This window comes from Cyclopterus lumpus, chromosome 23 (assembly GCF_009769545.1).
Source record: "Cyclopterus lumpus isolate fCycLum1 chromosome 23, fCycLum1.pri, whole genome shotgun sequence".
NCBI lineage: Eukaryota > Metazoa > Chordata > Actinopteri > Perciformes > Cyclopteridae > Cyclopterus > Cyclopterus lumpus.
This window is the reverse complement of record NC_046988.1, coordinates 9733620-9754503: the sequence shown is the minus strand read 5'-3', so window position 1 is coordinate 9754503 and position 20884 is coordinate 9733620. Positions and strand designations below refer to the sequence as shown.

The 20884-nt window shown below is 42.3% G+C and overlaps 1 protein-coding gene across 3 annotated transcripts in view; it reads right to left on the bottom strand.

Annotated features, from left to right (window-relative positions):
- The window catches only part of prickle1b (prickle homolog 1b), a 27255-nt gene extending 6371 nt beyond the window's left edge, over nt 1-20884 (bottom strand). Inside the window, exons 1-3 of one of the 3 annotated variants that reach the window (XM_034525929.1) lie at nt 20664-20884; nt 2257-2454; nt 1188-1301 (exon numbers count right to left, since the gene is read on the bottom strand). In XM_034525929.1, the coding sequence (XP_034381820.1) occupies nt 1188-1301; nt 2257-2442 (300 nt within the window). In that variant the 5' untranslated portion in view covers nt 2443-2454; nt 20664-20884. The other 2 variants (XM_034525927.1, XM_034525926.1) reach the window with 2 other exon arrangements.

Sequence of the window (20884 nt, the reverse complement as noted above, 5' to 3'; positions counted from 1 at the left end):
AGACCAAGACTAACAACTAGCTTGGTTGTTCTTCAAACAACAGTAAACGATGCCGGTGTGTGAGCGCCACACACACTCACTGTCTCTCCCTTTTGCACACACAACACACACACACACACACACACACACTGAGTGCTCATCTCTTTGAACCGCAGTTACGCAAGGAATCTTCCGCCAGTTTGCTCCCTCAACCATCAGCTCTGCGGACAAACACCATAAAACCACACAGTCAAACCCTGTGTGTGTTGAGTGTTACTGTTGTGTACCTTCCACGTGTGTGTACAGAGATCACCTCTGTCAGACAGTAGCCCCCCAAGCCTCCCCTCTGGTGATAACCCCTCCACCATATCTCCTAATGTAAACTCTATTAAGGCAGATGTGAAAGGAGTGCTGGTTTACACACCATAAAGCTATTATACAGAAGAGGCTGGCATGTGAGGGGGTTTTCAAACAGTTGAGGGAATGCAGCCATTGTTTGAGTTTTATAAGAAAAGACTAGCAAGATTGTGGAGACTTTAGTTCGGGCTGGGTATAGTTTGACATTTCTTATTGTCAGTTTTATACCAAATCTATACCATTTGTATACATTATGCAATTTCTTGATGTTAAGCAAAAAAAAAAAAAATTCTAAAAACAGTTTTCAGGATTTCTACTATTTCCTTGATCAACACTTCTTAAAACTTTTCAGCAACAAGCCCAGACAAATTCTACTAAATCTTTAGAAAGTGTTGCCTTTTGAAGTGTCAAAGTTAAGCTTTGTAAGCAGTTGAATTGGCCGTTTGTATTCTAGCCCAAAAAGTAGTCGAAGTAGTAAGCTGAAGAATAAAAAAGGAAAGCAGTTGAACTGTCATTTGAAGGTGATCGAGTCAGAGATCTACGAAAGATTTAACTGATGACAAATATGGCATTTCAGTTTAAATTAGTGCCAGAAACATTTCAGACTGCGCCAAAAGTTGAGCTTAGTTCTAGTTCAGGAAATGAACTTGACTCTTTCCTTGAATTCATCCATTCCTTAGCTGCAATATTTCTGACGCGTTGATCAGATTTTGACAAAAGTTATAAGAACAACTACAAGCTCTAAGACTCTCCGAGGGGCCCTATAGGAGCTTTTATAAGTCATAACAAGGTGGCATGTCTGTTTGATTACACACCACGTCTCTCTCTCTCTCTCTCTACCTCTCTCTTACCTCGTTGTCGTGCGGTGGCAGCTGGTAGAGGAGCTGTCGGATCCGGAGCTTCTCTCCGGGGCTATTGACGTACGGCACCTTTTCCTCCGGCAGACAGGAGAAATACATCTGGACCTGCGGATGAAGACAGATGAATGAACTTTAGATCACATACATAATATGATTAACTAAAGTATTACCAATCATGCACCCAGTATTACAGGCTTTAAACTGCTTGGACAGATCAATATATAGATTAAAAAGAACTGGGGACAAGATCCCCCCTTGTCTGACCCCATTGCTGACCCCAAAGGGTGCTGAGACACTTTGGCCATATTTGACTTGCATAGTCTGGTGAGCATACCAGTAAGACAGAATTCTCACAATGTGTTTGGAGACATCCCTGTGACTCAATTTTACAAACAACTTTCCATGATCAACACGGTCAAAAGCTTTGGAGGCATCAATAAAACACATTAGAACGGATGAGTTTTGACCTCTATATTTGTTGACAATGTATACATACACAAGTCAGTGCCATGTTTGGCTTTGAAGTGAATGGCATATCTTGCATTAGTACGCTTCTTAATCAGTTAAATTGTAAACATAAATGAGAGAGAACTGTTGCAGCAGGAGGCCATGCAGTGTTATCAGTATCAGAATGAGTGCTGCTATATGTGTCCTTTTAATCAGTGATACTGGTGGGCAAACATGTCAATCTCCATTTAGTTACTGGCATCTGACTGTGACATCTTTCCGCACACAAGAAACCGCAAAAGACTGGAAATGTTATAGTCTAATTCCTGTTGACAGAGGTAAAGGAAACATTGACTAAATTATGCAAACGTTTTCTGATGTGCCGAACATGTGTATCCTGAATACAATGAATTTCGTGCTTCAGCGTGTGACACTAATCTGCTAATACGGCATAGAGAATTTCTGCCCACATTACTTGAACTGAAACCCAATGCTGTTAACACACATGTTTATACTCTCATCCGCTGAAGGAAAATTCAACCACTGAAAAGACAAAGGCCGGATATTATTTTGGTGAATTGGGTAATTTTGGTGATGTAAAGGGGTCCTATACCTGCTCAGGCCTGAGTCCCGGTGGCACCCACGCATACTCCTCCAACGCACATCCGGAGTCATCATCTGAGGTGGAGCTCCTCTGGAAGCCCATGGATATGTTCCCCATCTTTCCCCCAGTACGAGGCTCCATGTCCAGGACCCGAGGAGAAGGGCGCTCCCCTCTTTCGCTGCGCTCCAGGTTCATCACACACGGGCTCTGTGTATAAAAAAAGGGAGGATTTAGGAATCACATTTAGAGAACATGCTTTTAATTTGTTTTTAATCCCTTTGTTTATACCTCCTCTGTTTAATTATACCCAACGCTCTGGCTTTTACCTTGCCTCTTCTTGTAACTGGCTGGGATACTGCTGATTTAGGTGTTTCTCAACGAGATTATAGTTTTTTTTCCCAGCAGTATTTTAGGGGTTGAGAAAGGACAACGTTTCTCTGTAATGTATCAGGCCATCCTTTCACAATTAAACCTCTTGAGTTACCCTCAAGAACAACTGATCTGTTATTTTCCATCCCATTAGTGCAGTATGTCATACTTCCTTTGTTTATACGTTACAGAATCATGCTTGATAAAGTACCCAAAGTAAGATGTGTCCTCCTTCAAAGGGAACTTAAGACAAACTTGATGATGAAAAGGAAAATCACGGGAGGCTTTTTCCAGTGTGGTGCACTTATTCAACAACCAACCATACAGCCTCACAGGACTCACAACGGTACATAGGCACATTCTTTTTCAACTACAATTATAATGCTTTGACATGATGCAACAGAAATGTCCAGCTGTTATCCACTTAACATCTGTTGCTCTTATCCACTGTGCAACAACTTACTGAAGTGACGCATGTGTAAGCAGCATCTACTGTATGTTCGGGGAAAATTAGAAGGAAAAAAAAGTAATGTGGCAATAATAATCTTCAAAAAGACGTGATCAACCGTGAAAATAATCGGCATGCGTCCACTAAGACTGCTGCGGAACGGATTCACTGTCAGCAGCTTTTTTTTTCTTCCTCTTTACGAGCTGATAACAGTTGGACTGTTACATGAATAGGGATTAATCAGTCTCGTCTCTGTGTCTCCTGCCTTCAGCAGTAGCCCTTTTATCTAAGCAGCCGTGTTCTCCAGAGCCCCCCCTCAGCCTGACAACAGCACTTTGGTCTCAAGGTGTTGAAAAAGCCACTTGTGATTTGCCCGCTCTGCCTCTTTGACATGCAAATGTGAACCAGAATAGAACCTGTTTGGGTCAAAACTGTTGGAAACTTCACACAGACCCTCAACATGCATGTAGGTTGGGTCTTTTAAACAGCAGCAGCACCTTGAAGGACATTAGGGTCTTAATGGCTTCTATTGACAAAACAGTATGCTTTTTAACTGTGACTTTAGAGCAGTCATTAAAATGCATTTGGTCAGGTGATACTTAGGGACTGTGTGAAAATTATTGGGGTCGGGAAAGAGGGCTGAACCTTATGTTTTTTTTAAAAATAAGACCCTACCCACTGTTCAATTCTCAATTCAACCCTTATTTCAAACTAAATATGTGAATGGAGCAAAACTTTTACATTGCCCAAATCGGTTGCTACCGCTGTCACTGAAGTTGTATATGTAATAATGTTCATGTAAGGGTTTATTTTAGAGTAAATCTTTCAAGAAAAGAGTGAAATAAAATATAAATCTGGGAAAAAGTTATACATCGTCCCCTGCCCTCCCCCTAAAAATGTGCACAAATAAAAAGTGCATAACCATTCCCACCTCTGTCCTAATCATTTATAGGGAATCCATTATCAGATACAAAATAAAAAATGTTTAAGATTATGGAAATACTTTGAGACCTCTTTACATCCTAAATAGGTGTCATAGTTAAATTCCTTATTTTCTTGTTAAAAATGTATGATAAAGTATTGACCCTGTAGAGAATGATTATCTTGGTTATACCCCCTCCAAAGGTCACAGGTCAGCTGCAACTAAACTCAAGCCAAACGCATGGTGTGCAGCCCCATCCTCATAGAAATGTCACTTGTGTCCTCTCAGCTCACCCTCAAGGTCTCCAACACCAAGACGTTTATTCAAAGCAACAAGACTGGGGAAATATTAGCATTGCCCTAATTAGCATACAGTTGAATGAAGCCCAGGGACTCAAAAACACTGAATTTACAGATTAGAAATGCTGCGAAGTCTCTTATCACAGAACAAAAGGGTATTTGATTGTTGCTTTGTTCTTCAGTGACTAATCTATCAGGTTTTATGGTAGGATAGATAATGTTATCACCCAGAAGCTTTTCGTGACCTCTTCTGCTTTATCTCAACTAACCTAAACTTCTGCAATTAGATGGAGGACATGTTTTAGCCAATATCCCAGTGGCACAATGGTAGTTTGTGGGACCTTTTTGTGAAAGAATAGAGGGCCATTAATGCTTCTGTTGTTTTTCTTGGTGACAACATGATTGCAAGTTTGATTTACAGCAAAAATGTAGACATGCCATTTGTTAATAAATACATGCAGGTTGTTCCAACATGTGACGCCCAAAGCCACAGGGCCACCCAGCATCCCCACAGACTTCAACAACATGAGAGCCATCCCATTTTACAAACTGTCTTTGACTAGAGTGATTGTATTGTGTTCACATTAGCATGACATTGCATGATCCCATTTGACATGTTTGAAAGGAATGTGCCAAAGAACATAAACACATATACTTATGCATGAAGAAAAAAGGGAACTTTTTCTTTGGTACTCGATCATTTTCATTATTGATTTGTCCCCCCAATTTTTTTTTCAGGAATCTCCATTATCATCTAAAAGGTCACACATTCCTTGTCAAGCAGACCAAAATCATTAGGATATTCAGTTTACTATCACATATGACAAAATAAATAAAGCAACACTTCCTCCCTTTAGAGAAGCTACAACCAGAGAATGTGATCTTTTCTGCTCTAGTTCGGTGCCCTGGTATCTGCTCTCTGCCGCCCTTCAGCTCTCCTGCATCTCATCCCACATGGGGAAAAAGGTGACTGCGGATTCCTGAGCCGATTCACATTGCAACTCACGTTACACCATGTCACCCGTTGGCAATAACACAATGGCTGTCTTTGTCGAAAAACAAAAAGTCCAACCATTCCTCCTCTAACCCGGGCCACGGTGGAGATGTGACAGGAGAAGGTTAAAGGGGTTAAAAAGGGAAACTCTTTGAAAAAGGCATTTAAAGAGTCACAACACTGGGTCTGTGTAAACACGGGCCAGATGTAGCCGGCTAACGGTTAATCGTGTGCGCCTCCCCCGCTTAACTGACACTTTTAGAAGGGGCCCTCCTTCACCGAGGAAATAGTTAGTCAAACACGAGGAATTTTCAAATGAACACAACCCCGGGCAAACAAAAGGAATACATCCTTTACTGACTTTTACAGATGTGTATCAAATTCTCTCCGTGAGGAGATATTTATTAAAATATCAAATCGGTAGAGCAGTCACAGCTTTAGTTATGTGCAGTTAATTCAACTGACAGATATGGAGATGTTGAGCACTTGCCGAGACCAGAACAGTGAAAACAAAGTGAGGTCTATTTTTTCTAAACGTCATAGGATTTACTTTAGGAAAACCATTAAATTGTGGAGTTCAAAGGCCGAGGTCATCGCTCTTTGACTGGCAAAGAGTGTTATTTTAAGGCCAAATGGGTGTCAGGGGGTACCCAGGAGACTTAACACAGTTTGAGTGAGACCACCTGCACAGACACATAATGAGTGTCTATGTCTATGCACACCACACTATACATCCACACACTATATCCCACATAGAGCATTACACACATGCAAGATCACCTCTCTCATGCACAGATCATTTTAAATTTGGATGAAAGCTTAAGCTTTTAACAATTCAGGCAATGCTGTCAACCAAGGATATCTCCCACAACCCATTGCATGCCTCCTCATCAACAGATCCTAAAGAAGTTGGATGCAAGCATTTTTTTTTCCACAGCAGAGCTGCAAAAGCGCTCTTCATTCATCAAAATCCTTCTGCATTTCCTCTCACCTCCAGGAAAAGCATCTCTCTTTCCATCTTCGCATAAAGGCCTCATTCACTTACACAATCCCCCTGGTCATACAGTTGCTCCAACTATGGCTACATGTCTGCAGCATCAAGCTCAACGGATCCAAGCTCTAATCAGATACAGATCCCAGTCAGCCCCAACGGCTCAGGCTTTTTGAAAGTCAACGTTCGCTGTGAGGAGAAGTCTAAAAAGTCTGAAAAGACGCAAGTTTCACTCACTCCGCAGGTTGGGAGAACCTCCTTAAGATATCCAAAATGTTGAGGTCCAAAGAGCAAAGGAGGAGGGTAGAGAGGTGACGTCTCTATCTGCAGTGTCTCTGATCCCTGTGAGTGTGTGGGAGTGAGTGGACGTGTGTGTGTGTGTGTGTGTGTGTGTGTGTGTGTGTGTGTGCCTTTGTGTGTGTGTGTGTGTGTGTGTGTGTACTGTGTGTGTGTGTGTGCTCTTGGGGCAGCCAAGCCTTGGTGGCCCCTCCCTCATTCCCCCCCTCCAGAGCAAATCGCCTGCCACTGCATTTACACACACACACACACACACACACACACACACACACACACACACACACACACTCTCACACACGCACACACAGAGTCAACACCCCACCTATCTCTACACCCCCTTCTTCCACCAGAGTGACATCAAGCCCTCCACCCAGCCCCCCAACTCGGCTGCAGGATTCCTGAGAGCCAGATGACATGTCCACCCTACTCTCTCACTCTTTGACTTTTTTTGCAGTCTGTCTTATTCTTTCTAAATGTTTTTTTTTCTACAAGCCAGACTCACTGCCATATAAGAAACTATGGAAGGGTGATTAATACCAGAGTTATTTTCAAACTCGTCTTTTTACTTTGTGTTTTCCTTCCTTAGGAAGGCATACACGTGTAAAAGAGCATGAATCAAGTCATTGCTTTCTTTTCTCCATATATTTGTGGTTATTTGCATCACAGTCATCAGTTTCACTGGTCTTTCACTTTCCTCCAGACAAATGAATGCAAGTGGCTGCATAGTTGCATTCTCACTGTCATTAAATGCTCTCAAGGGTCATCACGTTTCACGCATCTCGTGGCATTTGCTCCAATAATGTCACATTCATTTCTACTCTGCTGTTGATTAGATCACATTGGCAATGCATGTGTTCTGGGCCCAGCTGCTCCATTATCTCAACAACAAAACAGAATATATTGGCAATAGTCTGGGCTAAATCAGAGATTGCATATGGTTGTACCACATGCTATTTGATGAAAATCAAGCCTTGTTTTATAAAATGACTAACAGCACAAAGCTGAGGCAAATTATAGTACTTTTAAATGCACATTAGTTAACTTAAATTTATGATAAGGGATTATTTTTAGAGTTAATATTGTTAACTTTTAACACTTGCCTATAACGTTGTCTATGTGCTGTTTAGTGGTGGACTGGTAGCATACAGTGTTTGTGTGAATATGTTTGCCAACATCAATGACAGGCGGCTCTCCCTGATTTAGACTCACTGGATTCAAAAGGAGCACATAATTTTTCTTTCCAAAATTAAACTCCTCATGTTTTCTTGAGGTTTTGCGAGTTAAATATTGACTGTGCTTCCTCCAAAGTCAGCCTCATCCATCTCAGGAAATTCTCACGCTGGGGATCCGTCTGCTCAGCCCGTCACTGGTACCAACGCCCCCTTCCTATTTTGGAGATTTGAGTGAGAGGAGAGAGGGGTCCCCTGTCCCGATCTCTCACTTCAGCCAATCACAATGGCGTTATTGTCAAAGAGCACTTCTTGTCGGGATACTCCAGACAATCCGGCAGAACGAGAAGGGAAGAGTTTTTGTTCTCAAATAAGATATCGGCATTATCAATTATAAGATGCAAAATGTGGCTCAAAACCAGTGCGGTGGACAAAATACAAACAACTCACTCTATACGCCTGGGGAAGTTTGCTGTAATTTATTTGAACGAGCTCTGCTCCATCCATCATGGTGGAAGGCTGAAAAGCAGCAACGGCTTCATTTAAAGAGCCTAAAATGACAAATGAGTTTACTCAATTGTCCAGCAGACAAAGACGCCCTGTCCCTTGACAACCCCACAAAGTGACTTGCAGAGAGGGCAAAAGAGCTGTTTGTTTCAAGGCAAAAATACCTGCTACAAATGAGAAATATCTCCGCTAGATAGCTAGCTTAGCAGAGAGATTCTCTGTGTGCATAGAGATGGGTTTGTCCATGTGCTTCACCAACACATATTTTAAATTATGTGTGAGTGGATAGAGAGAAGCTTGGCAGTCTAGTCCGCGAGTAAACCTTTCAGAAAAGCTCTCCAGTTTTCCAGGAGTCTTGGCGTCTCTTTGCGAAAGCCATTTCTCGTTTAACCCTCTAAAAGATGTGCATTGAGTCTCCTGATATTTATCTGGATATGCATTGCGAAAAGCTCTCAAAATCATATTTCAAGTAGACGGGTGGAGAGGAAAAGTATTTAATTTGGGTAAAAAAAAAAAAAGACAATAAGTGGGTGAGGAATTATCTGGCGTGAATAGAGGACAGGTCAGTGGATGAGTGGCTTTATCCCACACAATAGGCAGATATCAGCCCTTCAGACTGGGCCTCGGCTTGTGGTCCTTTAGAAAACCAGAGGACAGTTGACCTTACCGTCTCCTCTACTTCCTCTCTTAAGAGAGGGTGCAGAAAGTCTCAAGTTATTTAACACAGAATCTTAATGTTAGTTTTGAAGATGTCAGTTTGTCTGTCTTTTACAGCCAATGAACATAAAGGAAAGAGGACTTTAGCATTATTCTTTAAATTTGGATTCATTGGATTCATTGACAAATTTGCCAGATTTGCTAAAAAGTAGCCCTTTGTCTTATGTCCCTCCCTTTGCAAAATAAACTGAGGTTTTTAATGGGTATTGGTCATTATAAGGCAAAGGCATCATGTATCAGCACTCTGCAAAGCTAGTGGACATGTGCTGAATGGATGACACTCTGGTCTCATTGACATGCCGGAGGCTGATGAGCAGGAACTAACAAATGGAGGGTTTATGCAGTGACCTTTGATCCAATGCTTACAAATACACAAACGTACGATGCAGGCATAGTGAATGTGCACAAATGCACAATTTCACCACAGCTATAACTGCTTTAAATGTGCCCTGAGTTATTCAACATTATATCACTTGACTGACAGCTTCACATTTCACCAGCGGCTATTGAAGCAAGACAGATCCAACCACAACGATTCTAGTACAGGGAGAAACACTGACATTGAATGAAAATGTATCTGATTTAATGGAGAAACCTTTGGCTGATGTTCAGTAGTCTTCAGTCTAACACTGAGCCTAAAGCCAGACAGAGTTTGGGCAGAAAGCTTTTGATCAAGTCTTTCTTTTCTTTCTTTGGCAAAAGTGTTTGGACTGAGGTTCAGACAAGATCTAGTGTGAAATACTACTTGAAATCCAAGACCACGTCTAGAATAAAGATACCCAACACGCTTACTCACTCCTCCTGGCTACACATCTGATCTATCTATTGCAACATAACTCAACTGGTAACTTTCTTAACCTTTATTGTGCTAAGCAGACGTGCTCTCTTCTGCATTTTCATTTATAACGGTCATTCACACCTGGACTCTACCACCACTGCACCGTTTCATCCCCAGGAGGCAGGAGGGGGTTTAACTGATCCCTTAGAATGCAAATATCAGTGGTGACGTGTGTTCAAAAAAGACATCAACAAGGACGGTGACATGTCTCAGCTTGTTGCAGGACAGGTCGTCATAAAACACGGAGACCATTCCTTATGTTAAAGTAGCGTGAAGTGCAAATACCAGATGAAATATAAGATTGCGCAAAAGGCTCTCCTACGCAGGATTAAAACCAACATAGGCTTTGAGTGTTGCAAAGGTTTTCAGCAGGGTGAGGGTGTGGAGGTTATGGTGGCGTTATAAATGATGAGCAAGTAAATATAATTGGTTGAAAACCACATGTATGTTCCCTGTCCCACCGCCTTGAAAAGGCTAGTGTATGCTTGAAATGAACTAGTCTGTAACAATAGTTGTCCCAGCAAGTCGAAAGGCCCACATGTGTGTAGCTCTTCTCAGCGATCAGCCATCGCAAAGAGGGAAGAGACCCAATGAACTGTTCAAACAGTTTACACTCGTGTCTCCTCATACTTATGTTAGCTGCAACAGAAATCTTGAAAAATGTGCAAACACGACAAGTAACACTGCTGAACCCAAGCTGACAAGTCCAGACAACAACAAAAAAAACCAATTACATTTCTAACTTTGAAAGTGAAACTTCTTTTCAAATGAAGTGTCTGTGCTTGCATTTTTAGTTCTGTGTATATGTCCCTGTGTCATAATGGTCTTTTTTGTTGTACAATATATATCTACACCAACTCCCACCCGACAAATCCTTCTACAAGTATAGTTTATCAGATAAAGAAGCCAGTATCTATTTCGGTTTTTAAACAGCAGTGTCCCGCTTACAAAGGTCATATGGACAACAACTGGAAAACCAGCTCACACACATCTCAGCTTCAAATAAAGACCTCCGATCCGCGTCTCAATTCACATCCATTATGATGCCTCATTCAGCCCCATTGTCGGCGACAGACGCCTCTCAGCAGCCTTTCACACCAGGAAATGGATCTTTAGACCTTGCTAACAAGGCCCACCAGCTTAACTCGCTACTGCATATCAGGTCCGCCAAAGTGCCGCTAAGTGGTCTCACCAGTTTGGTGTTAATATTTCCTGACACTCCCGGCCCGAGTGAGATGTAAGTTTCTGTCATAAAACCCTCTGCAGAGATTTGTTAACCACTGCAGGGTGTTACCTGCACACCTTTGGGACAATAGGAGCAGCAATAAAAAGGGCTGTAAAATGGAGGAAATTGTCATGTAACGGGAGCTTATAGAGATTGGTTTGGGAAGCTTCCGTTAAGTTTCTTCTTGTTCAGCACTTTGACTTAAACCATTTATGAGAATGCAAAGTGGACAGTCCCTGATTGATGTTGATCTACTTTTTGGGGATGGCAGTGTTGGTTTGGCCCACACTAAAACATGTCAACAACTATTGCATGGAAGCCCAGAGAAGGAATAATAATGACGTTGGCGATCCTCTTCCTCTATTGCCACCATGGGGATATTGTGTGACATGACTCTATATTGCCAGAAAAAAATAGGTGCCGACCATTCATGAATAGCGATGCCCACAGTGAGTTTTCAACTTTCAATCTAGAAACATTATCAGGTTTTGAAGTTTGGACCAAATAAATGCAAAACCAATAACATTAGCTGGTGTGTTAATTCCTGCTAATTGTCACGGTGCGCATGTTAGCATGCTAACATAAGCCTTAAGAGTGAACTCCTTGACTAGACAGGAAACCTTTGTGCAAGTGTTTGTGATCTCTCACAAGATCATTAAATATGTGCTCTGGGGCGTCTGAAACCAGAGCTGACTTCAGTCACCAGCGTGCATCCAACAGATGCGATTAAATGTTCTATTCATTCGCTTCCAAAATAGTAGACATCAGATTTGAGATAAATCGTTGCACAATGAAGAATAATCGCTGCTTCAATGCAGCTTCTGTTCAGGCTGACATGTATATCTGATCTTTATTGTGCTTTTGGTTCTGCCCATATCCCTGCATATGTAGCTCATTATTCTGAACTTTAAGGGGATTTTCTATAAATCCCTTCATTACTCACAGGCTGATTAGACTATGTTGAAGAATTACGCTATGTCAGGGCTAAATAGGGTTGTCAAAGAAAGTACGGAAGCTTCTCCCGTTCATGTCTAGAGGTTAATAATTATTGTCATTTGTTTCCCTGATTTGGCAGGGTCTGCCTAACTTAAACACCTTAATACGAGTCATTACCTTAATCTGTAGTCCTGCAGGCGAGAATATCTTGCCAAGCACACGTATCCGCTTGGATACAAATTGTTTCATCAGGCAACTGGGTTATACAATTTATCCATTGTGGAAAAAGAATTGAGAATTTCTCTGCATTTCAATATAATGGTAACTATGATCTTAGAGTCCAGTTTTTCAAAGATATGCACATATCTTTTACCTGTGAAATCTAATGTCTCGTTTTTTTAAATCACAATTTTGCATTCAGGTGAGGCTCCTGTATTGCTCTCAACAATGACTATAGATCAAATAGGCAGCCATGTTAAACAGCATCACACTGTATTTGCATGAAATAAGAAATGACTTTCACACACTCTCATCACATCCAGCGAGGAACTGGAATATAAGTGTGAAACACCATCACAAAACTGTAATAACTATTAGGTAACAAAAGGAACCTCCTGTCATTATAGGTGTGTGTGTGTGTGTGTGTGTGTGTGTGTGTGTGTGTGTGTGTGTGTGCGTGCGTGCGTGTGTGCATGTGTGTGTGTGTGTGTGCATCTGAAAGAAAGAGAAGACTTGTTTCAGGCTGCTGCGATCACATTTCCTCACATGCAGAGTACAGAAGAGAAAGAACAAGCAGATATCGATAACTGGAACACTGGTGAGCGATGGACTGATGATATAATTGAACAATTTCAAGAACTAGATTGTCTTGTTCTTGTTGACAGGAAATATATGCGTATCACTGCAGCTTTGCTTTACTTCGTGGGTAAAAAAGGTACTTGAACAAAGAATGATGCAGCATTGTTATTGCAATCCTTCTATTAATCTAAGGCTCCATCTGTCAGACTACAGTGTCACATTCAGCCAAAAGAAACAGATAAGGCAGGGCTTTTAATGAGCGGTGTCACTCAAAGGATGGAAGCACTGCTTATAAAAGAACAAATCCATTAAAAAAAGAGAGGGAAGCAAATGTAAAAACAGTGACACGTGATGACATATCATGCAAGACAAGCAGCAGCATTGCATCACACTTAGTAAGGCAACGCTGTTTGTTTTCATGCCTGTTTCTGTGAGTGTGTGTGTGTGTGTGTGTGTGTGTGTGTGTGAGAGTCCTATGAGTTTTGCATAAGAGATAGATGTAGGCTAGGGATTGGGGTTGTGTACACAGAGGCTTAATGACAGAACCCTGAAGGGATGGCGCATCAGTCAAGCGGAACAGACAAACACACACACACACACACACACACACACACACACACACACACACACACACACACACACACAGTGCCCTCACTTTCCCATAATTAAGCATTGGAAACACAACAAGAGCTGGGAACGGCAGGTTTGACCAAGTTCCCCGCCCCAGTCACGTTGTCACACTCGGGCTGCAGTTTGGCATACGTGGGTTGACACCGTTCTCGAGGCAGCACAGTGTCGGAGAAGGGTGTGTGTGTGTGTGTGTGTGTGTGAAACCATATAGCCTTTAGCTCCGATAGCCGATTCCCAAGGCTCTTTTTGTCTCGCTGTATATGGGTTACTGAGCCATAGAAAATGAGAGGGCTAACGAAACAGCTGAGTGATATCAGCTCAGCACGGTAACATTTTGGTGGCGGGTTTGGAACGCCACGAGTGCGGTAGATATGGAGGCTACGTGTCATAGGAAGGCTCCTTTGAGCTCCGTGCTTAAATAAACTCAGTATCACAGGGGAAATGGTTTGACTGGTCATTGTGTAGGGCTGTTTGTACCCCCCCCCCCTCCTTCGACCATCCTCTCCCTGTGAGTGTGGTTGAATTTGGCCAGGCAGCCGCTGTTGACCCCTCGAGTAGCGGGCCTGAGGTTCATGGGTAAACAGACAGACCGTTTGGTGGACTCGCTGTGTAATTTTGGAGCCCGTCTTACCCTTTCGCTGTCTCTCTCTCCTTGGACCTCCCCCCTTGTTTTTCCTCTCAGGCAGCCATATCCTCAGTTGGCCTCTCTGTTAATTCAGACCTACCTGACAGTTCTGACTAAGACCTTCTGGGTTTACTATCTGTCCCGCTCGGCAACGGGCTCAGCTCTCTAAACACACTCTGAAGACTAATCTGCAACAGATGGGAGACGGACCGGAGGAAGTAGTATAAAAGGATCTACAGCATATTTGTACCCCTTTAAACCAAACGATAGGGTTTCAGCGAAGTTCCAAGCGAAGCCGGAGGAGGGCTTTAATGATGTGCACAGAGGCGGCTCCCAGGGGCTTAACTGGACATATTACTTGGAGATATAAGCTGTCCATCCGCAACCAGATGTCTGAAAGGCCCTGAGGGGGATTCATGAGAGCTTCTTCTGACGCGAACATGCAGACACACTAATTCACACACTAACAGATATGTGTAAAGAACTGAAGGAATACAAAATGTATTGAAACAAGCAAATGATACATACATAAACAAGCCCACGCATGTGGGATTTCACGGGTGGCTGGTTAGAGATAATAAACGCCATAGCCCCCAATTTACTGTCTGGTTTTTGAGGTCATTAGTGTAAACACAAAAGCCATTTATTTACTCCCTCATTAATGCAAGTGGCAATTTAAGCTCCCGTTCTCAGGCATAAAAAAAGAAAAGGATGCATCCGACAGCGCCGAAACCCAGAAAGCTGTCAAATAACTGTTTCTATTGGCTTTGCGACAGGCACTTGGAAAGCCCCGAGCTTTCATTAGCAAACCACTACTGGTGAATATCTGTTACATTCTCCCTTTCCTGGAGATGAAATTGTCTTAGCTGAAGGATACATTGCTGTTTGATTACTTCCCATGGAACACAAAGGCAGTTGGGGACATGTTAATTGGAGGAGAGGCTATATTAGAAGACAGAGTTCCTCATAAAAGGAAGTGCAGGCTTTCCCTTTGAGGAGTAAGTACCATCTAGAAATGCCTGGCATGATTTCTGCATTAACAAATGCGAATTAAACTTGAAATCACGTAATCTTCTTGCCACATGGGGGGCAGCTGAAAGAAGCTGTGAACACTGACATATCACCTTTTAAGTTGACATGTTAAACATGAGGGCATTCCGTTGTCTATTTACACATCCAGTATTTACTGAGCAACTTGAGCATTCATTTGGAGTTGTGTTTTTAGCCACAGTTTTCCATTTAACAAATGTAAGTTCAATATTCACTCTTCTTTTATCTCTGTTTCTGTATCCACTTCTGAGGAAAACATTAGCTTGTTAGCCGCTTAATGTTCCACTATGGTGCTTACAGTGAGTTTTTATAGCCTTTTGTTGCTGAAAACAGCTGCCTGATGAAGATGAAATCGCTTAAAGTGAGCCAATAAAACAATCCTCTCTGGGTTTGTCACTGAGATTGACCCCTTTCACATATTGCATTACTTGTTATTAGAAATAATATTATTCATAGCAGCTTTAATGACCATTTCATTCTGAAAGCAGGACTCATGTGCAGCGCTGAAGAAAATGTGCAGCTTTTGGCGAATTTGGTGGAATCCTGTAATTTTCCCCACCCTCATTTACGCGGCATTTATCACAAAAAAAGGCCATTTCCTGACTCTGAGTGGCATCCGATTGGATGGAGACATTTCCCCTTCGGGTGAGTAAACTGGCTGGTTTCCCTTTGTAATGTTGTGAGGCCAGATGGAGATAAAATGGCAGATAGGACATGTCCTCAGAGACCTCTGCAGAGAGGCCCACCCAACAGCGGAAAGTTTACATAAACTTGGACGTCTTCCTAAAATTGTGCAACTTAACATTTGTCACAAAAAACTTCAAAAGTGTTCTCTACCTCATCTGCCTCTGTTTATTGAAGCAGACTGACAATGATTAGGCAGCGGAAAAAACAGAGTTAGATTAATGTGAAAATCCTGTGCCATCTGATGCTTGATGCATATTGGAGGAGAGGTGAAGTGGGAAGAGGAAGAAGAAGAAGAGAGGAGCAGACTGTCCCTGATTACAACCGAGTTGAGGCATTCTGCTCAGGAGCTCGTCTTGGCTTCAGGAACAAACTGTCCAACACATGAGACCAATTTAAAGAGGGACGGCGGGAGCGTAGCCATGCTTTTCAGATACACGCACGCAACTTTGATCTCGGAATCACATAAAATGACTTTCCTTATATATCCAGTTTGGAATATTTATGAACAATTATAATGACCTTTTTTTGTCCGTTCAGTGCAGCTATCCAATACTTGCTCCATAATGGCTTTCTGCATCTATTACCAACAATAGACTTTATTTCATGCTACATTTAATGGGTGTCCCTTACATTTTATGACATTTTTCAAAAAATATTCTTTGAAAACAGTTTGGATGGAACAAGTCCATGTTTTAACAACATCATTACACAAAATGTATCTCCAAAAATGGAAGCTTTTTACTAACAACACTGGAATTGCTTTGGGCTCTGTGGCGACGCATTTTTGACATGAGCCCCTGGATTTAGAAAGGGTCGCCCTTCCGCTGAGCTGAAAACATGAAACCACCAAGCATCAGACTGTGAAGGATGGAATTAGTAGTTTTTCACATCACAACAGCAATAGTGTACGAGTGATGTATCACCCAACAAACCAGGATCTGTTATGGAGACCTTTAATGTTTTTTCCCAATCAAAAACAAAACTGGAAGCTATCATTTGTGTTCTGCCTCAGGGTGGTCATTTGACGAGCAATAATTACGTGGTTGTTGCACGGCAATCGTGTCTTTCTATACGAGACTGTGCTTCTATCTATAATGTTTCCCTTTACTTGGGCTTTAAAGCCTTTTAATTATTACCATCTAATAATCATCACCTTTAATGTCTCCCTAACCACTGTGACTGGCGACTGGCATGGTATGTCTGGGCAGGTGTGTGTATCTGTATATGCTAGTAGCTTTAATCATCATCAAATAGAGCTGTGTGTACAGGTAATTAAGTTGGTGCCAAATCGACTCTCACTCGCAGGCACGAGTCAGGAACTCTCAACAACGCCTCAAAGTTGCATCGCTTAGCAAGTGCTGCGGGCAACTTTATTTCATGCAAGTTTTAACACAGTGCCGAGTCCATTACTCAGTGTCTGATATGCTTCTAAACCCTCGGTTTACTTTTCCTCCCCACAAGCTGACCATAATACCAGGGTTGTGGAGCCAATGCGGCCGACAGGGTTTGGTCTGTAACCACTCAATGAGCACAGGGATCAGGATTGGTGTTCTCACATCAAGGACTGCCCTCCTAACCCCCCCACACACACACCGCTTCACATCCCTGGGCATGGCCTTGGTTTATGGCTACTGTCGGCCAATATACATACATATTAGCCCTTCTTTCAACATCTATAGTGTAATATTTCCTTTAATATGAACAATCTGACAGACACTGAACCTGAACAGACATTTTCATCACATGTGAAAAAAGCTGCGTTGGGCTGCAACTAAACTTTTTTGGTTGTTTTTTCAACGGATATCTTGATTAATTGTTTAGTCTCAAATGTGAATACAAAACCCTCAGCTGTGACCAGCGAATGTTTTGCTTGGTCAAGGTTAGTTCCAGAACTGTATGCAATCTCCCATTGCACCAGTGATAATGCTGCTGATAACTGGTATAACAGTGTGGTTCCCATGTCAAATTCACAATATCACTTTGAGACTTCTTTAATCTCAGTTCTAGAAAGTTGTTGGTCTTTTTTCCATTGTTCACTGTTCTGCTTCTGCCGTTGGGTGATTGGTCCTTCACTCCTTGGCCCTTCACGCACATCTACAGGGGATAACTACTTGGCAGGCATGTGTGTGTGTGTGTGTGTGACTGAGTGTGTGTTTTCTGAGGTTTTGGAATGATTTACACAACCCCACACTTGATTCATTCCAGTATGACAGCACAAACTTGCCTGTGTGTACACACGTTGGTCTGAGGTATTAGGCTGACAGATAGAGCACAGACAGACTTACTCACAGATGGAGATTTCCCAAAAGAATATGTACAGACAAACACACTTGTGTTTCTTATTGCTTCCATTCATACAGTCTAATGCCAATCAATGCTGAAATCCATGGGACACAATATATCTATGCCCCACCCCTGTATATTGTGCATGTTTGTAATATTATTTACTGTAAATGTGAAAAACTGCTGTCAGACACCGTATTCATCATTGAGGGGGGGAAATGCATGATGATAAGGTAGACAGGGATTTAGGTTGCCTGCTATCCATTAAGAAGAATTTATCTCCATGTTGTTTTTAAATGGCGAAAATCTCCTTTTGGATTGAGCCTCTTCTTCAAAAACACACCCAAAAAGGGTGAAAAATCGAGCTCTTCAAACAGCTTCAATGCCGTGATAAAATGAGGTGTTTCAGCCGAGCAGCCAATGGATCTAAATCGAGAACACCGTTGGTCGCTGAGCAAAGAGGTTTTCCAGGAGAGTGTCCAACAATATCAAAACAATCTCCAGGCTGGATTTCCTCTCTGGCACTAAAAAAAAAAACATTGGAGAATGAGAATATGGGTTGCATGTGAGAAAATGAAGAACTGTAGGATGAAGACACTGCTCTGAAAAACGAGTCTTAGATAAGTGTCCATAAACAAAAAGTCAGCAAAAAAGCTGTGCAGCAAAGTCTTTTTCCACACACTCATTTGTTAAGCTATATATAGCAAACGTTTTATACCAAACTTCACCATGAACTCAAGAAAACAAACGCCTGTGATTGTGTGGGAAGTATAGCCTTATTAACTTTATTGACGAGAGTTCAATGAGCAGAGTGGTATCGCTCCTGTTTCTTTTGGTAAATATGAAGCCACAGCCCCAATGTACTCTTAGTCTCCCTCCCAGAACCTCGAAAGCTCACATGCTAATAACTTATATCTTGTTTGTTGAGTTTGTACAACCAAAGTATGAAATAGAGAGAGAGACAAAAGACCCCTTTCAGCATCCTTTGAAAGCATAGAATCAATGTTATGCCCCAAAACTGGCAGTTGTCGAGCCAAGCGTACCGATCATCTCAGCTACTGCCTGACTGGACTCCCATGTGCTTCAAATGGCTGACCAATTAACAGCAGCTTAACTCCTGGGTCCAAACCTCTCTCTCTCTCTCTCTCTCTCTCTCTCTCTCTCTCTCTCTCTCTCTCTCTCTCTCTCTCTCTCTCTCTCTCTCTCTCTCTCTCTCACACACACACATATGCATGCACATAAGCAGGGACATGCAGACACAGAAAAACACACATGTATGCGTGCACACAAGCAAACAAAGTAATAGACAAACATATCCTGTGCACCCAGTAGGCCTACCACACACAGACATGGACACACACACACACACACACGCACACACAGATACATACTCATTAACAAAGGCTTAGCATTGCAGTGTGTATACCCCCAGCAACGAGTGGCATAGTCTGGCGGACTGGCCTCCCACAGAGGGGGAATACACCTCAGTCACCTGATCCGCGGTTGCTCTCTCATCCAGGATGAGCTAAACACACAGCAGCTTGTCATTCAATTACAGGACCAAGACTGCACGGCAGTGAGCACGACCGGGGACGACTTCCAAATGTAGAGATTTTAAATTCAAGGTAGATTTGAGTGATTGTTGACAAGCTTCCTTGAAGTTTCTGAACATCTGTGCAGATTTGTAAAGATGCTATAACTGCAGCATCTTTACAAATCTTTCCAGCCACTAGGTGCCACCACTGGCTTCAAAACAGATCGCAGCGCACTGAGAAGAAAGTCCATCAAAGAACTCATATTTGCCATTTAAACATTTTTTTTTCTTTGTGATCTTTAAATACACCTCTGTGTATTCTGAGACACCAGTCAGTATCTCAGAACAGGGATGGCAACTGAAACGAAATGGAGAGAATTACTCGCTCACAATCTTACAACCTCGATTACAAACACTTAAAACAGTTTTGACACCTGCACTAAAAGAACATTTCTCTGAAGTCTCTGACATAGGATTGTATCATGAGAAAATGCCCTCCTTGGATTAATTGTTCTGATTGGCTGAAGCGACGTGGCTTCACTTTTGTATTGTTTGTGAGGATTTGGGCTGTGGTCTGTCCACACTGATGTGGTCCCTAAGTGTAGCACGAAAAAGACCGAGTGAGCGCGTGAAGACAGGAAAAGTGTGGACAGACCGAGAGAGACCACCTGAGTGACAAGCAACAGCTGAGTCCACACATCTGCAAACCAAAATGCAACCCTCCATTACGGTGCGTCTTGACGCACACACACTTTTTCCAAGATACCCCCCCCCCCCTCCCTCAAAGAGTTAGTCACAGTTTCACTTTTTACTCTCTTCCGTCTGTGAAAACATGTCACAGAGCCTCAACTAACTCTTTTCTTAACGCGTTGATGTTCCGGCCATGTAATGGAGGAACACATCATTTCCATCCCTTAATCTCGTGGGAACATGGTGATTTCCAAGTTTCTCTAGCCTTGAAGTGCACTTTTTTTTTTAATGATTGAAAAAAATCTATCCACACACGACTATATGCACTCAAACAGCGAAGTTACAACATTTATAACATTCATAAAAGATTGTTAAAATAGTTCTGAGTAAAAAAAAAAAAAACTTACCCCAAAAGCAACCAGTTGGTCCGGGATCGGGTTTGAATATTCCCGTTTATCAGAATAAAATCACGACTCTGGAGGCATCCGGGCTGACTGCACCCAGCAAACACAACTCAGTGCCGTTTCCAGTCCTGAACCAGCTCGACGGAGGCAGTCTATCAGTGCATGATGGTGGACAGAGAAGGAGAGGGAAGGACGCTCACCAAGCTTTGAGCGCTGCGCAGCTC